The sequence below is a fragment of the Camarhynchus parvulus genome, chromosome 1 (assembly GCF_901933205.1).
Source record: "Camarhynchus parvulus chromosome 1, STF_HiC, whole genome shotgun sequence".
Classification (NCBI taxonomy): domain Eukaryota; kingdom Metazoa; phylum Chordata; class Aves; order Passeriformes; family Thraupidae; genus Camarhynchus; species Camarhynchus parvulus.
The window spans coordinates 75,428,807-75,451,843 of NC_044571.1; the positions used below are offsets into that span (position 1 = coordinate 75,428,807).

General features: G+C 34.3%; 1 protein-coding gene across 1 annotated transcript in view; it reads right to left on the reverse strand.

The window, feature by feature from the left end:
• Positions 1 to 23,037, reverse strand: part of DYNC2H1 (dynein cytoplasmic 2 heavy chain 1) — a 144,699-nt gene that overhangs the window by 50,674 nt on the left and 70,988 nt on the right. Inside the window, 12 exon segments of the mRNA XM_030946228.1 lie at positions 877 to 981; positions 2,639 to 2,850; positions 4,251 to 4,326; positions 6,282 to 6,437; positions 7,993 to 8,103; positions 11,093 to 11,218; positions 13,013 to 13,173; positions 15,802 to 15,874; positions 17,237 to 17,368; positions 18,552 to 18,629; positions 20,074 to 20,124; positions 22,156 to 22,221. Coding sequence (XP_030802088.1) covers positions 877 to 981; positions 2,639 to 2,850; positions 4,251 to 4,326; positions 6,282 to 6,437; positions 7,993 to 8,103; positions 11,093 to 11,218; positions 13,013 to 13,173; positions 15,802 to 15,874; positions 17,237 to 17,368; positions 18,552 to 18,629; positions 20,074 to 20,124; positions 22,156 to 22,221 — 1,347 coding nt within the window.

Below are 23,037 nucleotides of genomic sequence, written 5' to 3' on the forward strand. Positions count from 1 at the left end.
TTTTTTTCAGTAGATCAGAGGTCTTACCAATAGGAAATTTCTGCTTGGAGCCCTTTTTAAGTGACTGTGAGCAAACAATTAGATACTTTTTTTAAACTGCAATTCTTAGTCTTGAATTCATAGGAAATTTCAGTTATAGGGAACTTACAACTGATTTTGCCAAGAATGGTTGGACCAGATGAACACTGAAGCTTCTGCCAACCTATGATTCTGTAATTTTATTTTTTCCCCTCTATAATTTGTCTGTACATAGGACATCACACCAGGGCTGGGCAGGAAATTACAGAGAGCCTTGATATATAGAACACCTCACTTCACAGTTCCAATTTAAGAGTCTCAAATCCATCAACTTTCACATTATCTGACACAACTAATTTACCAGTCAAATAAACTATGCTGAAGAGTATTTAAAAGATTTGTACTGTTTAACTGCGCCTATACAGTAATTGTATGCTCTCATTCAGACTTCACTTAAAAATCGTATTTCTATTTGGAATGGAATTTTTTGACTAATTGGAAGAACTCTGGAACTTCTGGAAAAATTCTTCAGAATTTCTATTTCAGCAAAAGCATAAAATCTTACCCATATTCCACGTGCAAAACTATCGTACCACTCTTCAATGTGAACTGAATTATATTATTGGAAACTTTCTCAATAATTATCTGTTCATTTGAGTTCTAAATTAATATTCTTGTAACTAAAGATTATATGTTATTATATTAAAATATTCTACAGATAAAAATCAAAATAATAAAAATACACCAATTTACTCTGACTTTCTTATGGAAACGGCATTTATGAACAGGTGGTTGGGTTCTTCATCTTATAATGGCTGCAGAAAAGATTCAGAGGTCAATGAAAAATGCCAACTTTACCTGGGAACTGATGATACGCTGTGATGAACGAGCAATATTAGCTGGCAGGCCAAAAAAGTCAGGTTTATCATCTTCTGGGAGGCTTTCAATAATATGACGATAATCCTGCATAAGAAGAAAAGAATAGACAGAACAGAGGGAACTTTTTATTCCACTCATGAAAATTAATATGCTGAAAAGAATTTCATTAAGTGCAGAGCACAACACAAAGATTAAAATAAGTACATACGACATGACATATTATGGTAACCTCATTTATAGATTTCTTAATTTTATTTATCAGAAACTGTCTCCTTTTATGCAACATTTTCACTCTAAAAGACCAAAAAGCAATTCTGATTACAGTGATGCTATCAAATGAAAACAAAAATATGCCAATACTGTTCCTGAAAAGTAGGTACAATATTTCTGTTGAAAACTTAAAGGTAGGATTAATGACAATACAGAAAAAAAAAACTTTGGCATTTGGAATTCTAATAAAACACATATTTATAAAATTAAGAACACTCACTTCTATTCAAATCTACAAAAATATTCACTCAAAGAAAGTGAAATAGTTTAGATAAAAATAGGTTTGCATAATAATTGGAGATGCAGAATAGTATCGATAGTGGTTACAGTGTAATAGTCGCTAGTGATGCTATCTTGCATAAAACAGAGCCTTGCAGACTAAGGTAGACTAACGGTGTTGGACATCTCTTTTGTTGTGATTTAAAGGCAAAATGTTTACAATCTGAAAGTCTGGCTACACCCTGTTGCTTATGTGCCATGTGCTTGTGTCTTTGCTTGCAGGAGTAAGCAAATTGTGCTGGATATGCACAGTTCACTTTAACATGAAATCTCACTTTAGAGGTAACAACAGTAGCAGAACTCTACACCAAACACTGAGGAAATACTACTTGAAGGCACAGAACCATAAATTCTTACATACATAATCATGTAAGATATCAAGAGGTATTAATGCTGTGCAGGATAGAAAAAAAGATTCATTTACTTGACCATATTATCTACAAGAACAGTGACCAGCCTGGTTTGTTTATCCCTTCTGTTTTTATTACCTCAGCACATCTATAGAAAATAAAAAATAATGGTCATAATAAAGTAATAAAAGAAAAAACCCAAACCAAACCTGAGCAGTCAAAATCCAGGTAGAGAATGCCAAATCACAGCAATTTACTATAACTGAGATAATACTATTTATTTATATCCGTTCATATTAGAGGTCTAGTATGGAGTCCTCCATTAGAATGCAAGCGAATCTTAATCACAGTAACAAAAATAATTATATTGTGAAAGGACAGGGGACATCAGTTGTTTAGACTGTTGAATTCCTTCTCTTTTATACTAGAGAAATACTGAAGAAGAATCAGAATCCAAATTTATCACCAAATTTTGGAAGCAAGAAGGTATTTTTCAGATTTTCCTGTTTCATCCAGAAGTTGTAGGAATATTTAGCAGTCTTTAAAAAACACTTTTATGTTAAAATACTAATTATATAAAACATAATTATATCTTTGTCATAAATTAACCCAATTTCTTTTACACAACTCTTCATAGCTAGGCTGCTCTGCACCACAGTCCAATCAGATACCATAAAACAGAATAGTAAACTGACAGAGTTAATGCTCCATGCTAGAGAGATACTTTTCTGAAGAAACAGAGGTATCCTTTGGATTGTAACTTGGGTTTTCTTTGTGGAAATATTTCAAGAATAATTCTTGAAAATTAATAATTTTTTAGGTGATAGAAGATGTATACCTACCAAAATGCTGCAGGAATTCGGTAAAGAGATGGAACATGGGAAAGTATTCATCTTCTTGCCTCTGGTATTTAAACTGCCAATGATTCGTGAACTGAAAAGCTGCTCCAAGTAGGACCGAAGAACTCTCATATCAAAGTAATTATCTACACGACCTCCATAAATTGCATTTTCAAACAAGCCATGAACAAATTCCCACTGAAAATCTTTGGAACCTATGAATTAATTTATTAGTATTAGTTTTGTATCACTGAATAGCATTGCATTGTAAGCATTTCTTCTTGTCACTGCAGTTCTTTATGCTAATAAGATGAACACATCAAATAATTACATTTTTTTAATCATTCTTCTATATGACCAAATAGTAAAAGCTGCGGGAACTCTAAAGAGTTTTTAAATATTTGGCATAGAAAAAAATGAATATTTAGTGTGTTGCAAACAAAATATTAGAAATTTTGCTTTAGACTTGAAGTGCTTTTTGAACTAATTAGTTATATGCATTTCAGAAATTATGCTATTAAAATTTTAATTTTGTGTTTCTTTGTCATAAATAAAATTTTATACACTATTTTCTACCACAGTACCATCTGATCTCGTAAAAAAACTGACTGATTAAACCAAAAGCAGATCATGCTCCAAATAGGTAACATTACTGGAAATGTCATCTTTCAAACACAAAGATGTGTTTGGTTGATGGTCAGGTTGATGTTACATTAGATTACTCTGACCTAGACATATCCCATAAGTTCAAAATAACTTATTTTTCCTCCATTCTATCATTGTTGCCCAAAATAACTACATGGCACAATGATCTACTTATATCCTACAGCTTTCATGTGCAGGTGAAAGCTTGATCAGAAAGGTACTCCCTGAAGTCCCTTGAAGGGGGGAAGTGGCATTTACTATAAGTGTTTACTGGTGGTAACTCTTGTTTCCCAATGCTTCAATCATTCCCTCATAAGAAAATATATTTTCACAGTCACAACTAATGATTATCATTGACAGTTAATGATTCAATCTCTTTACCTCTCTGTGTGGTTCAAGTCTGCACAACTAAAGTCTGATTTTAGAAGTACTAACCATCCACGAATCCCATCTAAGTCAACAGTCATAAATTATCTCTACATACCTGTTCCTAAATTTACTTTGAAATTGTACAAAATGCAAGGAGTTAAAAAAATTACCTTTACCATATTAACTAATATTAGAAATTCCAACACTGGTTAACAGAACAATGAAGTGGGATCTATCTGATACTGAGTTTCAATATGAAGAGCTCTTTCATTGCCAATTCACAGTCAATTCATTTATTCAATATTTAGGGGAACTCACACTGAGAAGGAATGGACATGCAAGATTTCATCTTACAGGAAGCCCTGTACTTCCTATTTCTTCCTCTAGACACAAGAAGCTGAGCAGCATACTCCCTGGGCACCAGGAATTATTGGTTTGCCCAATCACACAAAGAATGGATTTATGATTCATTCTGTTTTATTAGTTTTGCTTACTGATGATGAGCTCTACAGCATCTCCACTTTTATATGAGTGTTATAGTAAGATAAATCTCCTCATGCAACATCCCTACTAATGGGACTTTCCTTAAGAAGTGACTTACCCTCAAAGAGTCCATCAATAATTTCAAAACCAGCACGGAGATCAGACAAAGAAAATTCATAAAACTTGGTCCAACCCTATCATAGAAAGAAATCCAAAGAATTTAATTACTGATCATTTAATTACTGACCATTTAATCAAGGATGATAATGAAGTAAAATACTAGTATCATGTGGTCACTGAATGCTGTATAATACTTAAGGAAAAAAGAAACAACCTGTGTCCTCGAAAGTGCATTATTTGAAAGATACAATAGCAGTAGTATAAAAAAATTCAGTTGTAACAGTGCATTTAATTTTATATACTTATAAAAACCAGAATCCATTGAGTATGGAAAATATAAACTTAAGGTTATTTTGTTTCCTGTCAATATTTACTTCAACTAAAACTTGCTGACATCTGAGACTAGATCATGCATTGAATTACAATTTTTTATTTCTGAGGGGTTTTTTGTATTTCAATATACAGACAGGATTTTCATAAATAGGACTGATTCTTCAAACATAGTCTTTAAAATACTTCCATCACCTTACTCCTTAATTCATCTCACTTATTGTCTGACCAAAAAAATTATTAATTACTGCTACTATTACCATAAAAATGCTGACCTCCATATATATTTCAATCATTTGCAGTTTGTACCTCCTTTTGGTTCTTGGGGCATTAGTTTTTATATAGCAGGAATGCATACTGTGTATGTAATTCTCACAAAAAGCTTTCAGTGTAAATGGATAAATATAAATAGATACTGACATATGAGAAATCATTTAGGAAATCCAAATTTCAATGGTATGTCCTGTTGCTCTATCTTTTTACAGTGTACTTTGCATATGGATGATAGCATAGCAACAGTGCACATGATTCATGATGAGAAATGCAAATGTGTCAGCAACAGGCACATGGTCCAGTGAGATGAATACAGCTTGAGGTCTAGACTGCAGCTGCTCCCCAGGTCACAAAAAACTATCAGCCAGCCACCCTGAAGGTCATATTCTGGAAAGATGCTCCTAACAGTACTATGTTGGGGTTTTTGGACAAATCTGTACAGGAACCCAAAACAACTCAAAATTCATTATAAAATGCAAGAGCTTCTACCTGAAATTAGCTACTGTCCATCAATGTTAATATAAAATAATTGTGAAATAGAAACCCATCACTGTATGCATATTTGTGCAGTGGAATTAAAGAGGGCACCAATCCTATCTTGTGTTACTTGAAAAACTGCGGCCAAATGAACATGATTTTGAACAAGAACAAAGGAGAATTCATTCAGTTAAACACTTTAATTATTTTCACCTACTGTACTTCTTGAACATCATATTCAAAAGCCTTTCTGGTTGCAACAGGCAATCAACCTCAAAAAAATCACAAAGTCAAAAGTAGCAAAAAACTCTCAAACATTCCAGACTATGCCAGATCAAATCCTTCAGATGACAAAGTAATTGCATATCTAGTCTATACAGAAGAAAATAAACAAGACATAAAGTAGTTTGCTGTTTGGTGTTTATTTTGGTCTGCTTAATTTAAGCATCTTGCAGCCAGAAAAAAACGTTCACTTTAATCAAAAATTTAGCTAAGGCAAAAACGCATCTCTGAAAATCATTATAATCCTTGCAAGAAATTAATGATTTCCCTTGCTCTTCCTTCTGCTTGAAGGAGTTTGTATGAAGAAATTGTAGACCATGTCATCTCCTCCAGTGTCTCTTTTCATTCAACTGTGTTTCCATAATATTTTTGCCTGTCCCAAGCAAACAGGATTCACAGAATCTTTTCCACACTTCTCTAGCAGTATCACTTAGTCCATGAATCACAAAAGAACCTCATGGAGGCAGAAGCAATTTTCAGAGGGACGGGAACTGAGGTTATCAGGATCTTATTTTGCAATTAATTCAGAGACAATAAAGGCACCAGAAATATACACGTTTTTCTCATTTCTGAATATGACCCAACGTATACATGATGAGAAATACTTCCAAGTATAAAAGCTAATAAATGGGGCAAATTTTTTACAATATAGCAAATAAATTACTACCTGAGGGATATAATTTCTTCTTTCTTGGCATACAGCATGAAACCATGCTAGACAGAAGAGAGAATGTGCTCTAGACAAATTTCCCTTTTTGTTGATTTGTTCTGGTGTCCAAGATTCATAAGTTCGCAAGAGATTTTTTTTGAGGCCTGGAGGTGCCTGCATTGGAAGGAAAAACACTGTTCAAGACAGAAAACCTGGTATTTTTATGTGCTATTTTCTTAGATTATAACCTGGAATTTGTAACTTAATGAAATGACAAACAGTACTTAATAGAATAAAATTTAACAAGAAAAAAAAGTTTGTAATAAATGACCTAAAAACAGAATGATTCTATAGTGAAAATAGACATATGGAGGAAACGGTAACCAGGACCAACTTATACGACTGTACTACACTAAAATAACTTAGTGGTAGGTAATGTTCACAAACACTAGAAATAACTGCATTCTAGGTGTAGGCAGTAGCCAAAATCAAAGTGCTTAAAAGTAAAAACAACTAGATACTCACCCATTCTCAAATTATTTACAAGTCTGAAGACAAACATAAATTTTAAAGATATTGAAATTACAATTTTGTGTTTCTAAAAATATTTGTTGTTCTTTCTTTCTTTTGAAAAATGGCTTTTAGTGTTTCCATAAGATTACCATTGTTGCTTCTGACAAATAATTGCAAAATATTGTGGTAAATTGACTTTTTTAAAATATCTGTATCTTCATTGGTAACATTCTACATACATTACAACATACTACAACCATACAATAATCAAATACCACTTGCCAAGTCATTGCCTATCATGTAGGCAACAAAATATTAACTGCAATTTGAAAGGGAAAAAAATATTTAGAATATTGCATACGTGCAAAGTTCCAATTATTCCAAAGATAGTGGAATGAGTAACACAGTCTTGCAGTTTCTGTACCATTGAAGACCTCAATATAAGCAAGAAAGTACTGCAAAAACTTTAAAATACCTGCAGTCAATGCAAAAGTGTAACTATTTCAGCTTCTATAAAGTCAGCAACATTGGACTCTTAAAGGTCAAAGTTTCTTGGATTAGCTGCAGGCAAAATCTCCAGACTCCATTATCAATGGAAGACTTAGGAGCACTCCTACTAATGATTTCCACTTTGGACATCACTGCTTAAGTGCATTCATGATTAGACTACTTTCCAATCAGTTGGAGGAACACAGTCCCAGTTATTCCTTAAGCTGAGCCATTTCAAATGCAAAGCTCTCAATTTTGAGAAAAGGCTTTTAACTGTATGTTATGCTGTACGGAAGGAGAGCCAGTTTTTCTTGAAAGAGTCCAGTGAACATAAAGCTCTAAGGCCAAAAAGGAAAATAAGGAAGAGAGAGTGGAATTCTGTGATCTTCAGATGAGGCTATTCATCAAGGAGAAATTCCTTGATTTCAATCCATGTAACAACACTTAAGTAGATATTGGTTTTTAAGAAAAAGTGATAAACAAACAAAATAATCTGAAGCACAAAAAAGAACAACTAGTTCTCTGATGTAAACTTATTTTCAGTTCATACTTACATTTGAAAAAGCATCTAGGAAAAAATAATCTTTCAAGGTAAACTCGTATTTTTTGTATTACATGTAATTGAAGTATAAGGTAAAACCATTTATACTATCTAAACATATAGTTTGCTATACATCAAGGTGCATTCAATGTAAGATCTAATAAAAGCTTTCCAAACAGATCTTACTTCATAAGTTATTTTCAGACTTGATTGAAGCAAAATTGGAGTAAACTTTGGATGAACTTCTGTAGTAAGCCAGAGACGAAAGTTTGGTTGAGGATGCAATGTATTCAGTTCCTATTAAAGAGATGTTATATATTGAAATAGGCTTTGAGGTGATTGGGGTTTTTTATACATAGAACAGTATTTACAAGACTATAATATCCTGGATTAGAAAGTTGGGTTTATTTAAAAAATCGACAGTTGCTTATACACATAAGGTTATAGTTCAAGATGTGTTGTCTCCACACATTCTATATCATTGCTGTGCTCAAATCTGAAGTTCATCCTAGCTGTGTCAAAATATTTGCACCTTTCTCTTAGACACTAAATTCAGGACATAAAAATATGGAGCAGTTCTTTACTTTTAAGTAAAATAACACCAGAAGGCTACATCAAAAATGATGAAGGCTTGCAATGTGGGCTGCATATCAACAACAGATCTCAATGACTTTCAACACCAGTACAGCTATATTAATTTCTTTTTCTTCAAGTATTTGTTGCGTGAATCCTCCATGTATCATGATTCACAGAAAACTGAAGATTGGAAAATTGAGTTCTAAGAGAAATACTGTCAAAAGTTATTTCAAATATAAAGGCTTCACAAAAATATATAATTATTGAATATATGGAAACACACTGCTGGTGCTTTACGCTCAGCTGAAACCCACATATTTGTCATCAAAGACACCAAAGTTGCCTGACAAGTGGCTTCAGAACAAAGTCAAGAATTTTGTGTATGTGTATTGAAAGAAATTTAGCTCAGAAACTTCTTGAAAGACTTTCCCACAAGCCATTTATTCTGATAATCTCTGGACCGCAATTATTATCATTTTGTTTTCAGTGTTTTTAGAAAAGAAAATAATCTGAAAAACTGTTACTTGTTCAGCTATTTAAGTAAAATGACAACTATAACTGGTACACAGTATAATGGAATTATGAAGCTTGGAAGGAACCACTAGAGACTTCCTAGTCCAACTCTGTGCCCAAAGCAGAGCCAGACACAAGTTGCCCAGACCTGTAGCCAGTCAGGTTTTCAGAATCTCCAAGGATGGAGACTCGGTAGCTTCTCTAGGCAACTTGTTCCAGTGTTTGACCACCCTCACACTAAAATAAGTTTTATCATATATTTAAATAGAATTTCCTGTATTTTAGTTTATGCCCATGGCCTCTTGTCCTGTCATGGGATACCACTGAAAAGGGTCTGACTCAGTCTCCTGTACTCTTTCCCATCAGCCAATACACAAAATTCTAAGATTCCCTCTGAGGCTTCTCTTTCTCAGGCTGAACAGCCCCAGTTCTCTCAGTTTCTCTTTTTATGATACATGTTCCAGTTCCTTCATCACCTTTGCAGCCCTTTACTGAACTGGTTCCAGTATGCTCATGTTGGTCTTGCACTGGCTAGCCAAGTAGTGAACACAGAATTCCAGGCGTGTCTCATCAGTGCTGAGGGGAAGGACGACCTCCCTCCACTTGCTGGCAACATCATCTAAAACAGCCCAGGATGCCAGTGGTCTTTGCTGCAGTAATTTTGCTGGCTCATGGTCCCCTTCTTACCCACCAGGACTCCCAGATCTTTTCTACCAAGCTGTTTTTCAGCCAGCTTGTCCCCACACTGTTTGTGTGGCTGGAGTTACTCCTTCTCATGGGAAGCACTTGCCATTTCCTTTGCTGACCTTCACAAGGTTCTTGTCAGCCTACTTCTCCAGTGTATCAAGGTCCTTTTGAATGAAAGTACACTCATCTGTTACATCAATCATTTCCCTCAGGTTTTTTATCATCTCTGCTTGCTGAGGATGCACTTTGTTCCATTATTCACCTCATTAATTAGGATGTTAAACAATGTTGGCCACAGTATCACAATGCTGATGACTGGCTTCAACTGGAATTTTTGATGCTGAAAGTAACTCTTTGAGTAACACGATTAGGCCAGATTTCAATCTACCTCACAGTGGTACACTTGGGTCCACATTCAAAGACTGAGAGAACTGAATTTCTGTACCTGGATGGAACTGACTTATGAATATGCAGCAGTCTCTTGAGAGGATGTTCAAATGTAAGAATTACATAGCCTCACACTTGCTAATGGTATGCAAAACAGGCAAGGGGATGTGCAGAGTCAAACATCAGCAGATCTTCGTCTATATTAAGCTCAGCAAGAAGTTTAACACATTCAGTATTAAGTTCATGTGGAAAGAATAAGACCCTCCTGACACATATCCATATTTTAATACTTACAAGATCTGAAATTTTGTATTCAGCAAGGAGCTTACAAAGATTTCATTACTGTTGACTGCCTTGTTCAGACTACATGACACACACATCAGCGTTATCTTGCTTTGCCTTTCCATTTTTTCAGAATGGATTAGAGGAATGCTGAAGGTACATGCCACATGGTTACTGTGAGACAAATGACAGACTCCAAGCTCATGTCCATGGACTATGCTTTACAAAAATCATTGAATATTGGAAAATTAAGACTATAGTAACTATTGAAGGAATTCCATTATTTTCTTCTGATTTTATTTGTTTTGAGGATTTCATGGTGATGTTCATGAAAAGTATATAATATAAAATCAATTTTAATTAGCAAGTTAGTGATTTTTTATGCCAAAAGTGCATGTTTCTATAAAATATGAGACATTTAAATTTCAAATTAGCAAAAACTTCCTAGTGACTCAGCCTGAGTCTGCACTTCAAAAAAAAACCTACTAAAAAGAAAGTCCTAGAACTAAGGGGGGGGAAATTAAATTCAACCATACATAGATTCATAGTTCATGTAAAAATATGGGTAGTATCCCATAAAATACCAGAAGTCCTAACTAGAGCATTTGCTCACTCACTGTGGTAGAAATACTGTACATTGTACGAAAATTAAAGCACTCACACATAGAAGGGAGCTGCTTAGATCTGAAGCAGTTCACCTTATTCACAACTGAGAAAACCACAAAAGTGTATTTTTAAACTGCAGTTTGAAACATCACCATGGAAATGCCTGAAATGCTTCTGAAATGTTGCATACTAATTTTGTCTGGTTTCCTGTATCATCTTCTCTATTCACCCTCACCTTCTCCAATACAGGAAGCCAAGATGTAACGAGATGCAGGTTCTTCAAACACAGCCATTCTCCATTTTGAGCACATTCTCTTAAAGTTTGAATAGCCAGGTCAGCTTGGCCCTGGCCCATGGCAATCTGGAATGACAGACATAGTTGTGTCAAGAATCTCTCATACCTCATTTAACAGTTACATACAAAATCGTGTTTTCAAGTTAGGAGTACATACATTAAAAAAAAAAAGAGCACTAAAGACAATCAGAATTTTCTCTAATGTGATAGGTTACTAACGTAGGGAAAAGACTAAGGAAAACAAGTTTTTCTTTGCAACTTATCTAGCCAGTTTCTCTACAAACAACATTACCTAGTCTTTTAATGGAAAAAACCATACATCACTTGGTGACAGTGATTATATTCTCTGGGAAGTCAAAAAGTAATTTAAATAACAATGACTAAAGTGCATTACTGCAGAACTGCAAATATAAGAGAGAAATGAGAACTAAGTTTCTTTTGACTAGAAGTTAGAAGTACTTCCTTTGAAGAGAAATACTCAGTTTTGCTGGGATATATGAATAGTTTAACATATACTCCTTTCTTCACTTTTTATAGTACCATATTAGTTTTACCTTACAATCAATTTGGAAGATAAAGATAACAAAAAACCCTGAACCAAACAAGTTGAAAATAAAGAGGTCATAGCCAATGTGAAAAGTCTCGTCTTGGCATTATGATTCTCTGACTAAGTAGAACTGACCATAATATCTTAAAATAATTGAAAATAGCCAAAAGATGACAACTGAAAATTCTATCTTTTATGTTCTATTCAAATTACATGAGAAAGTGTAGGAAAAAACCAAAAAAAAGTTCTCATAGTGTAACAATTCCAAGTGATTTAACTTTGAGTCCTGATCCTTAACTGAATGCCATACTATGCTACATTTTGAAAGTCCAACATATAAAGGATATTTAGAGATAAACATGAGAATCCATGCGGCAGAGTAAGAAATATGCATTCTGCAATGTTCAGAGCTATCTAAGATAGCAGTAGGATCTAAATATTTACAGTTTGATGGGAGAAATTTATACCAGTTTATGTTTCAGGAAAGGAACAATTTCAAGGACTATTTAAAAGCAACATTAAACTTGACATTTTCGATTTCTGTGCTAACCAGTTATCAGCTAGATAACAACTTCCCTCCCCTTAATATGTTAAATGAAAGAAGGAAATAATATTTTTGAGAAAGTTATAAAGCATATTGGTACTGTGCATTGGGAATATTAGGAAACCACTTGATACATATAATAATTTTAATTGGAATGGATCCTGGAAGGTATCTAGTCCAATCTCCTGCTCAAAGTAGGGCCAGGTATGAAAGATTAAATCAGGAGCTAGGGGCTTTGTTCAGTGGATTCCTGGAAATCTTCAAGGATGTAAAATATCTCAAAATATTTTACAGAATTTCACGAAATACCTAAGTATTCACAAACACTGAACACCCGATTTGTGTTTTCTATTGAAGAAAGAAATGTGCAAATCTGATAAGCAGAGGAAATGATGAAGTCTAGTTTTTAGTGGGTTCTGTTTGTTTCAATTACTCTGCACTAAAAAAGATAATGCTGCAGCACATATAACAATTCTCAACCTCTTTTGTTCTTTTCCATCCATCTTCTCATTTTTTCCTTCTCCACGCTGGAGGAATGTCTCTTATTTGGATTCTGCTTCTGTGAGCATGACTAATGTGTGTCTCTTCTCCAGCCCATTTTGCCAGTGGAATGAGAAGTTAGTGCCAAGACAGGTGGGAACAACAAAACACCACAGACACCAAACTATGATTTTACTTACTAACTTCCTTGGAAAACAAAGTAAAACAGATATTACTACAAAATTTTACACATTGTGGGTTTTAATCACTACACTTATCTAAGACTGACCTGATGGTAGCACTCAGTATTTCTTTCAACACTGGCAAGTTCCTGTAATTCTTGAGAAGGATCAGCACCAGGAGAAATTATAATCAAGATGGGCTCAATTTCCAGTGTCTCTTTATACAGACGTTTCATATTCAGAGGTGACGGAGATAATTCTTTTATTCCTATAATTAGAATTCAAATTATTATGGAAATAAAGTGACTAGACATGATGGAGTGCTTCATTATCCACTCTAGAGTTCATCTGGATGTCAAGAGTTCTGTTCAGCAGACACCATAAAACCAGTTTTAAAATTAAGAAAATATCCTTACAACATGCAGGTAAGTATACGGCATCCCATATTGAGAAGAAAAGTCTTTCTGAATTTCCAGCTTGACAAATTGCAGTCTTTATTTAGAGTGTAGTCTTGAGGAAAACATACAAAAACAGAGGAGTGGAGTGAGAAGCTATGCTATTTACTAATAGTAATTGCAGTGTGTATGTCCACATACAGAACTTCTCTCTTTACTGCCTTGAGAGCCTTAATTATTTGACTTACATGGTTCTTGGTACTATGATTACTTACATCTATTATTTGTTTTAATATACAACTTAAATGTCTAGAATGTTGATCAAGTAAAGGCAAGGCATTTATACATGAAGCCAAAGATACACGTGTAAGTGTATCATAAATTAAATAAATAAAACCACATATTTTCATGCATCTTTAAACCAGCATTTAACCAATGTAGCATTGGGTGCAACAGGAAATCAGAACATATAGTAAGACAGAAGAGCTCAAATCAGTGACAACTATGCCACAACTACTAAAAGATGCAATACACACATCCTTGAGGATGCAGTCTGTTTTCAGACTTGAGCTATTGCATGTTGCACATAGAACAATCACATCATTTGTACCATAGAATCATGGAACAGTTTGTATTGGGACATCAAAGATCATCTGGTTCCAGCCCCCACCATGGACAGGGGCACTTTCCACTAGACGGAGATGCTCGGAGCCCTGTCTAGCCTGGACTTGAATGCTTACAGGGATGGGGTATCCACAATTTCTCTGGGCAATCTGTTTCAGTGCCTCCCTACTCTCACAGGACAGAATTTCACCCTAATATCTAATCTAAATCTACTCTGTTTCAGTTTGAAGTTGTTCCCCCTTGTCCTGCTACTACATGCCTTCTTGTGAGCCCCTTTAAGTACTGGAAGGCTGTTACCATGGTGCATTTCTGTATACCATGTAAAAAAAAGAAATAAGCATGCTTCAGGTGTTACAAAATACATTCGTAGAAAATTCTTACGAGCATTATCCTCAAAAGAAATTATTTTACTCCCTCTTCACCTATAAATTTCAAAACATAGGTAAAAAATGAGAAAAGAAAAAAATATCTGGATAAAACAGAATTGAAAGGCTTTCTTTTAGGATATACAGCTCTTTTGGAATTCACTTTTTCTCACAGGAAAGCTGCCAAATGAGATTGGAAACTTAACAGCTTCTTTTAGAACTATGTGAAACAGTTTGTTTAAGTTGTTTCAGGGCAAGGACACTCAAAAAGACAAGACAGAAAAAAACTATGAAAAAATATTCATACAAGCATGGCATTTTTTATTGGTTAGAAAGTGCTAGTCAGGATTTTGCCAATCTTACTGACACACATGAAAAATCTGTGGCTGATTTGTGGATGATTTACTGGTTTTGAAAACCCAAATGGAGTCCATGGTATTCTGCTTTCCTTGGTAAAGCTGTAGCTTTGCTCATCAAAAACATTCCTTTGTGCAGCGTTCCTCCAAGGAACTGGCCCCAACACAAGTAATTTATGTAATACATTAAGATTTGGAAGACAGTAAGCAAGCAAATAAATTTACTCTGCATTCAGGTCTCTGTTGGTTTTGTGCCACAGACACTGTAGATCACTTGTCATTTGAGTCCAGCAGGCAGGGACATTGTCAGCATGGGCCATGTCACCATGACCCACATACCCTCTCTATCTACTAATAATGTTTGACAGATAAGCTATACCTTAATGCTGAAAATCCCAGTCTGGCTGACAGATATGGAGCCAATTTTGAGCAACAAATAATGTCCACAGACAGCATACGGGAGTAAGATAAAGTGACTTTTAAAACTTACAGTGCTCACCCCGATGAGACACTCAAAACTGCTAAAAACTGAAGAAAGGGTTTTGTGTGCTGTAGTGCAATATTAAGATTATCTGGCATACAGGTTTCAAACTTTGTATATAATAGATATGAGAGAGGAAATTGACTGACTAGAATAAATAGACAACTGTAGCATTGAACCACTCTAAATCACGTGTATTTTTAAACAGACAGTAAAAAGTATTACAGACCAAGAGCTCTACAAAAATGACTGATATTAATGAAATAATCTTTTAAGACTCAATTTATAAAATCTCAAACCTAATGGTCTTTAAATGGTAAATTACATAAAGTAATATTAAAGGAAAATCTGAGTCTTAAGGAGAGTGCTGCAGTGTAAAACTTAGAGAAAACCAGTTATCTTCCTTTCTTGATTACTCCAGTGTTCAAGAATTAATTACAAGAATGTGACAGATTTTTTTATTATATTTTCAATCACTGTGCAGAATAAGCCAAACCATTTTAAAAGCACTTATAAGAATATTTTACAAGAACAAAATCAGCAAATCATTTACAGTATATTTTCATACACTAAAACTTAGGGATTCCAGAAGAACTATAATATAAAAGAGGAACACGGGACAAAAAAACCTATTTAATTGTTGTGCAGAAATACCCTGGTGAAAATTTAACTTACCTAGGGCTTTACATGCAAAAAGAGCCATGGCACTCTGTAGTCTGTCTGGTCTGACAGCCTGGACCACAAGTACCTTAAAATAAAATATATTCAGAGGAGATGAGTTATATATAGTGATAATGTAAAATGCAGCACTCTTATAAGAAGGATGAATTCTTTGAATTTATCTTCAGAACAAAGTTATTTTCTCTGAATATCTAGAGCTATCTGATCATTGCTTTCCAAGATGATTGACTGTAATTGTCCTTTTCTAAGTAGCTTGTTCTATCAATAGAATCAGAAGATAGATCTATACCTAATGTCTACTTGTGAGCTACAAACTTTTCTACAATATTTTAGAAGAAAAGTAGCTACGTGGGTAGCTAGAATGACAGAAAGCACACTTAGCTTTGTACTAGCATCTAAATTCTGTGCACACATATAGGCAGCAATGTCCTACTTGGAATAGAAATATTTCTGGTTTTAGTTCAAACTAATTTATGAGTAGCATATCAATCTAACAATGTAGTTTCAATATATTTCATAAACAGAAAATTCTTAATACTTTCTGTACAAGAAACAAGATGCACTGATCATTCCAGATTTACTTTCCTATAAATGCAGACATTTTCTGACAACACACTGCACACATAAGAAGTGGTCTTCAGCATCTCATTGAATCAAATATGACTCAGACAAATTCCTTTCCAAAATGGTTTGTTCCTAGATTGCATGTATGCTAGTTCAAAAATTTTCCTCCTCCACAAAAATCTCCAAATAGACAGTAGCTAAGTGCCAATCAACATGGAACTACATTGTCTAACACCCCATCCTTTCTCTGGATGTTTTCATATAAAGTAACTTCAAAAGAAAAATCACAGCATCATTTGAAAGTAAGTAACAACTTACTTTCCATGAACACAAAAGTGTTTATATTTTTCTCTTCCAGCAGAAAACAACCTTCAGGTTGAGGAAGGAACTTGCCTTTCCCATATTCTTGGTGTGTTCTTTATCACCAGCTTTTCAGAAGTCATTTTTCATTTCTTCTATTCTATAGAAGCAGAGGCTGCTACTGCATTTTGTGTCAGATGTGTGAGCTTGTACATTCAGTGAAGTAAGATGCTCAACAAGCTGACACATACAGCAGTAACAAGGCAACCATGAAGGAATTTTAATACCTATTCATAAAACTAATTCTGTGCATATTTCTAAAGGACTTGTTACTTTAGAGGGTGTACTCACTTGCAGCTAATATATCAACACTAAAAAGACTCAGATAACAGAGAAATAATACGCACTATATTAAAAAAATACATAATTTTAAGTAAGATTAAAAAAACAAGTTAAACTGCAGGACAGTGTAGCTACTGTCACTGCTTATAATTCAATCAGGCCTGGATGTAAAAATTACTTTCACTGCTGAACTCATAATTAATATTATGAATGGAAAGATTACCTGCTGAAACAAGGAAATTCTTTGTACAACAGGAGACGGAAAGTCTTGCTCACATACAGAGCTCTGAGAAAAAGTGCGCCACAGACTTTCATCTTCAAAGCAAAGTGTCTGATAGAGACCTGGGAGAGAAAGCTACAAAACAAATAGTGTAGATTTAATTGTAAAGAAAAATAGCCATTTGGGCATTGCATATTTTAATTTATTTCCAAATATCACTATGATCACTACTGTGCAAATCACAAAATTCAATTTTATCTTTGGAGTTAGGGAAGAAAAGAGTACATTTTACAATTAACCACTTGTTTACCTATTCCCAGGAAAAACTAAATCTGTATTTGCACTCTAATTTTAGTTTTAAACCTTTAGATTCTTTGATTTTAAACTTTGAGCTTTGCCTTTAAGTCCTTTCCTCTAATGATGATCTGCTATCTGGTATCAGTAATGGCTATCAGTGCATGCTACTGATTCACTCAGTTACTCAATTTCTGTTTGTTTAAACCTCTAACTATTATGCTTGCCACACCATTATTTGATCATTCCTGATTTCTGATTAAAGAGAAGTTAAATACTCTGGGTTTAGCAAAAAGCATCCTTGCCAAAGAGCAGTCAAGGGTTTTTTCCTTGCTGCTGAGCTACATGCAGGAGGAGAAGAGGCTAAGACAGAATTTCAGGACTAATATTTTCCTTTAGTTCCCTTCAGGATCACAGGACTTCAACATTGACCAATGCAAGAAAGAGTTTTTGTTTTAGTTCAGTCTGAGCAATTGCAAACTCTATAACACCTATAAAGATGTACAGAGAAATCTGATGAGGAGTATATTAATTTCTGAATATTAATTTCTGAATATTAATTTCTGAATCAACAGTTTGTGGCTTTTAATACAATATGAAGTGATTTTTGAAAGTCATTACACTATGAAATCTACAACTACATATTCTTTACAATTTTTCTTCTATCATCCTATCTATAAAAATTGTAGAACTTGGATAGATTCGCAGTATTTTCTAATCTCAGTAAGATGACAGGTTCACTCAAATGTATTGAAATTCATTAGAGATGGGGTAGAAATGTTCATGAAAAAGGCTCAGAAAAATGAGATTAAAATAAAAACAAAAAACACCTTTGTTTTTTTTAGGCAACTATATATTAAGCCATGGTTTCTGGAAGATAGAATAAACAGCTTAAAATGATGAAATCTTTTGATCTGACAAATACATATCTGAGCATTCAAGTCCAAATTGCTATCTGCAATCTGCTATCTGCCAAAAACCAAAGTTCTTCAAATTTAAATTCAAGAGACCACATGATGTATACCTTCAAAGATGCTACTGCCCAGACTCGGTCCTGTTCTATCCAAGAGGGAACCTGGTCACGAGCGCTTCTTTGTGAATCCTTATGGAAGCAAGTTATATCATGCATGTAAGCTACACAATCTTTTATGAAACACTATATTCAATAATAAGGTTGTGAAACCCATGTTTTTTTAATAAAAACACTCACAACAGCAATCTTTCTGCTGTCTTTTGCCAAGTTCATAAATGGCATATCAAAAAAGTAACCAAAATATTTAAACACAAGACATACTGTTCACATTAACATTTGCTCAGCTATTTGAGCCTGAAAATATTTTACCCATTTAGAGTATTCTTATAACATTCTCAATTCCAAGTAATTTTTACTGAAAACAAGTGACACAAATGACCTGCATAGGCACTCTGAGAAGCTGGCTTCAAAAAACAACTCCATTGGACATATTTGCAATCATGAAAATGGCTTGGCTCTTCACACAAAGAGCCAAACAACACTTCTGAACATCTCTGCACTGGTAATTTGGCAACAGCTTTATTTTTCTGCTCTTTCGATGTTTGGCATGGAGGAAGTTCTAAGGATGAACAACACTGCTTAAGCTCCAGTAGAATTTCTGTATTCACTATATTATCTGTTATTAAAAGATCTTACATTACACATTAACCAGTCTGAGGAGTCTCTGCATGGAAATACATTTGGATCTCTCAAGGAGTGAGCAACTTCAAGAGTAATCTTAAATGCTCAGCAGAGAAAAACAGAAGCTTTCTTGTGAAAGGGTATCTCAGCCATGAGTTAAAAAGTCTGAGAAACAAAACTAGGAAATTTGGAAGCAACTGTAGGAATAAATTTGACATGGGTCTGCAGTATCCATTCCATTGTGCACACAAGCACAATCTTTCCAAAACCTATGGATTGTGCCTTAGATAGGGTAGAGGTAAGACTGGTATTAAATTCCATTATACAATCAGATCTCACGTTCCTTGAAAATGGCCTACAGAAAGAAATACTTGACAATCACTCAGTTCACAGACATTTACTTGAATTACAATGACTCCAGACAGATGAAGGGGGACTTCTGCAGTCACACTGAAATGCAAAGCCTGTAGCTGAGCCATCTAATGGCTAGAGAAACTGGATTTCAAGGATCATTTTAGCAACCAGCTGCCTGAGAAAACGTACTTAAAGTACAACTCATACATGACTCTGGGAGAAGGAGGGATTCAGAAATACTGACTTTAGTTACAGAAGAGGGCTGAAAACCTCCTCAAAAATGCAATTTCAAATTGCCATCCTGGCCACAGAAAAAATAAAAGAAAATACACAACACAGGCAAAAAGATATTCAAATAAAAAAAACTACTCCATGTTCAAAAATTCTTTAATAAATTTATATTACTATGTGAAAAGTTACTTTTTTCTTTAATGTATGAATACAATTAATTAAACAACATAGTAAGAATAAAACTTTAACTTTTCAGGATTAAAGTAAGTGTTCCTTATTTCAAAATATGAAAATAAATGTAGCTTACTGATTTTCTGACGGTGTCTCCAATGACCACACCTGTAAAAGTCTCCCACTCCTGGGTGGAATAAATTAACAACTCAGATAAGTCACAAGACACATTTAAGAATTAATATGTAATAGCATGTAGACAGAGTAGGAAGACAAACAAATTAAAATGCTAGATTCTGAAAGAGTTCCAAGACATTTTTTAATGTCTTGCTAGGAGATGCTATCAGAATGTAATTCCTTTCGTAGAATTCCATCTAAGTGGCTGCAGTGCTTTATAAGAAAAAAAGCAAAGGGGAAGTTCTATGCTTTCTCAGCACCCACAGTTCCTACCCAGACTGCCCATCTACAGACTATCAGGAAGCAGCAAATGTGGCTGGCAAGGACACACATCCTGCCTGGTGGGGCATCAGCAGCCCACACAGAACAGGTAACTATAGAAAGCATGACTGAATTTATGTATGATTAAAACTTTTAGACTTTGTATATGTATCCAGGAAGACAATTTTAAATTGTTTTGACAAGTATTTAAAACCACTAGAAATTACATAATCCTGTATTTGGAGGTGGCAAGAAACAGACCAAAAATTCTTCATAAGTCCTGAAATTTTGCATAAATAATAACTATATTCTATGATGAAGATTTTTTCATTAAAGAGAACAGTAACATCAGAAATTTAAAAGTCAATTGAGACTAAGAGTAACACTGCTGATACAAATCCCAGCGTAATATTTTGAAACTAAGTCTTGAAACAGCTCCCTCTTTCAGTTACAAACTGATGCTCATCTCCCAGTTACAAAGAAAATGCTTGTGCACACAAAAATGCATGGAGCACTTTTTGGTTTGTGCAATATTGTTATGAAGAAAAGAAGAAGCACAATATACAGGGAATATAAAACTACCTCAGAAAAATCTATACATATTGATTCAGAATGTCCCTACTGAGAACCAAGCCATTCTATAGTATATTGCTGAAGTTGTACCATAAATTGCATATCGCTATGCAAAAAAATATTTAAGTGAAGAAGGTTCAATTCTTTTGGGACAGGGACTTAGAATACTAAATTCTCTAGCAGCATATTAAGCAACTCCTAGTCTTATCACATTAAAAGCTTTAGAAGAAATAATTTTAAAAGAAGAACCACTTCAGCTTCATTTTCTTCACTAAATATTTTGTATAAGCACTTTTCTCTTAACAATTTAACGAAAATAACTTTCACCTTTCAGAGAAATAAAAAAGTATTGCTATTATTCGTCTGCTTTCTCTCTTGAGTCTTCAGATACTGTAGAAATATGCATTATATATAACCTAGATTAAGCTGTCTAAGCGCTCTAATGGCTGATGGAAATGCATGCTTAACAATAGAAACCAACACTTAGGGCTGTACTTTACAAACACTTAAGAAGCCAGGATTTAATTCAGTCAGAAAACTGTTTCCAGGTTGCTGCCTTCATGACTTTAGAAACTCAAGAAAGATAAAGCAACATATTTTCAGAAGCTCAAATAAAATAATAAATATCAAATAGCAAACTTTGGATAATGAAGAGCAGCCAGGATATATTTCTGCTAACAAGATGAGTTATTTTTATGAGGCCACATCATTGCTTTGTCAATCCATATGTCTACAGTGAAACTACTTCTTCATTGGAGGGGTCCAAACAACTTGTTTTGAACTTTGTACCTTAAGCTCACACATTTAATATACTAAATTTTCATTATTTCCTTCAAATGTATTATCTGATCTTTACCTTTACCTCTATAATGGACTCTACTGAACTGACATCTTCTATCATTTGATGTCCCTTTTTGTCTTCAGCTTCTAGTACAGAAAGCCATAGTTTTGTCTCTCCATTCCATGGAGGTACTTTAGATAATTAAATGTGTCTTGACTCAGGATAATCAGCCATATTTAAGCAATTGTATTAAATCAATTAAGCATACTGTTTCACTGCAGGCAGACTTTATAGGATTAATCTGACTACACTACAGACAACAACAACAAAGTCCTACACTTGCTGACAAAAACTTTTTACCTACTTATTTACTCTTCATATTAAGTTTGAGTAAAATACTTGGGGATTTTCTTCTTTAGCACTTACATTCTCTTGAAAAAGCTCAGGGTGCATTCCTCGTACAAAATGTAGAGCAAACATTAGCTGATCAGCCTGTAATAAAAGCAGTAAAAATGTATCTATATACTCAGGAAAAGTCCTACTTCTAGTTCTTTTTTATAAGTAACATTTCCTTAAAAAAAGACCTCCAATTACATAGTAATGACTTAGTGACATATATCCTAATGCAAAATTGCTATATACCCTTGCAAGTTACAGACGAAAACTTAAAGTGGGCTGTGGAGCAGAGGGTGAAGAGGTCCCTACTAGGAATTAGCATCAAGTTTTGCAAGGCACTGAAGTTCTCATTTTATTGATGAATATGAACATCATACAACATTGAGAACAAACCACACCATTTAAATTTTTCATCTTCTCCGACAAGGTCTGCAAGCAAATCCATATCATAACTGCATATCAGGATGCTCCCTGGATGAACTAGTATCCAAAATTTGAACAAGAATTGTTTAGAAGAACACTGAGTAGCCTAGACCAAACCAGCTTTGAAACAAATTTAAGCAAATTAAACAAATTTGAACATTTAAACAAATTGGAACACTTGAACATTTAAACAAACTAAAGAGGAAAGATGGGCCAGTTCAAGTGCTCAGGTAAATTTCTTGGCACCACTTCATTTAGCAGCATTCATGAAGCCTATGTATACATAAATATAATAACCACAAACAGACAAAATCCTTCTTTTTGATTCCAAAGGGTATGAACTCATATCAGCTATACTGTTTATGAAGACACTAGTAAAGCCTCAATGTCACAGCAGTCTTTTAAAATTTTCATGGATAAAAGGAGGAATTAGCAGTGAATTGTAGATGGTGTGAAGAATTTATTTGTTCTCTCCATTATTAGAACACA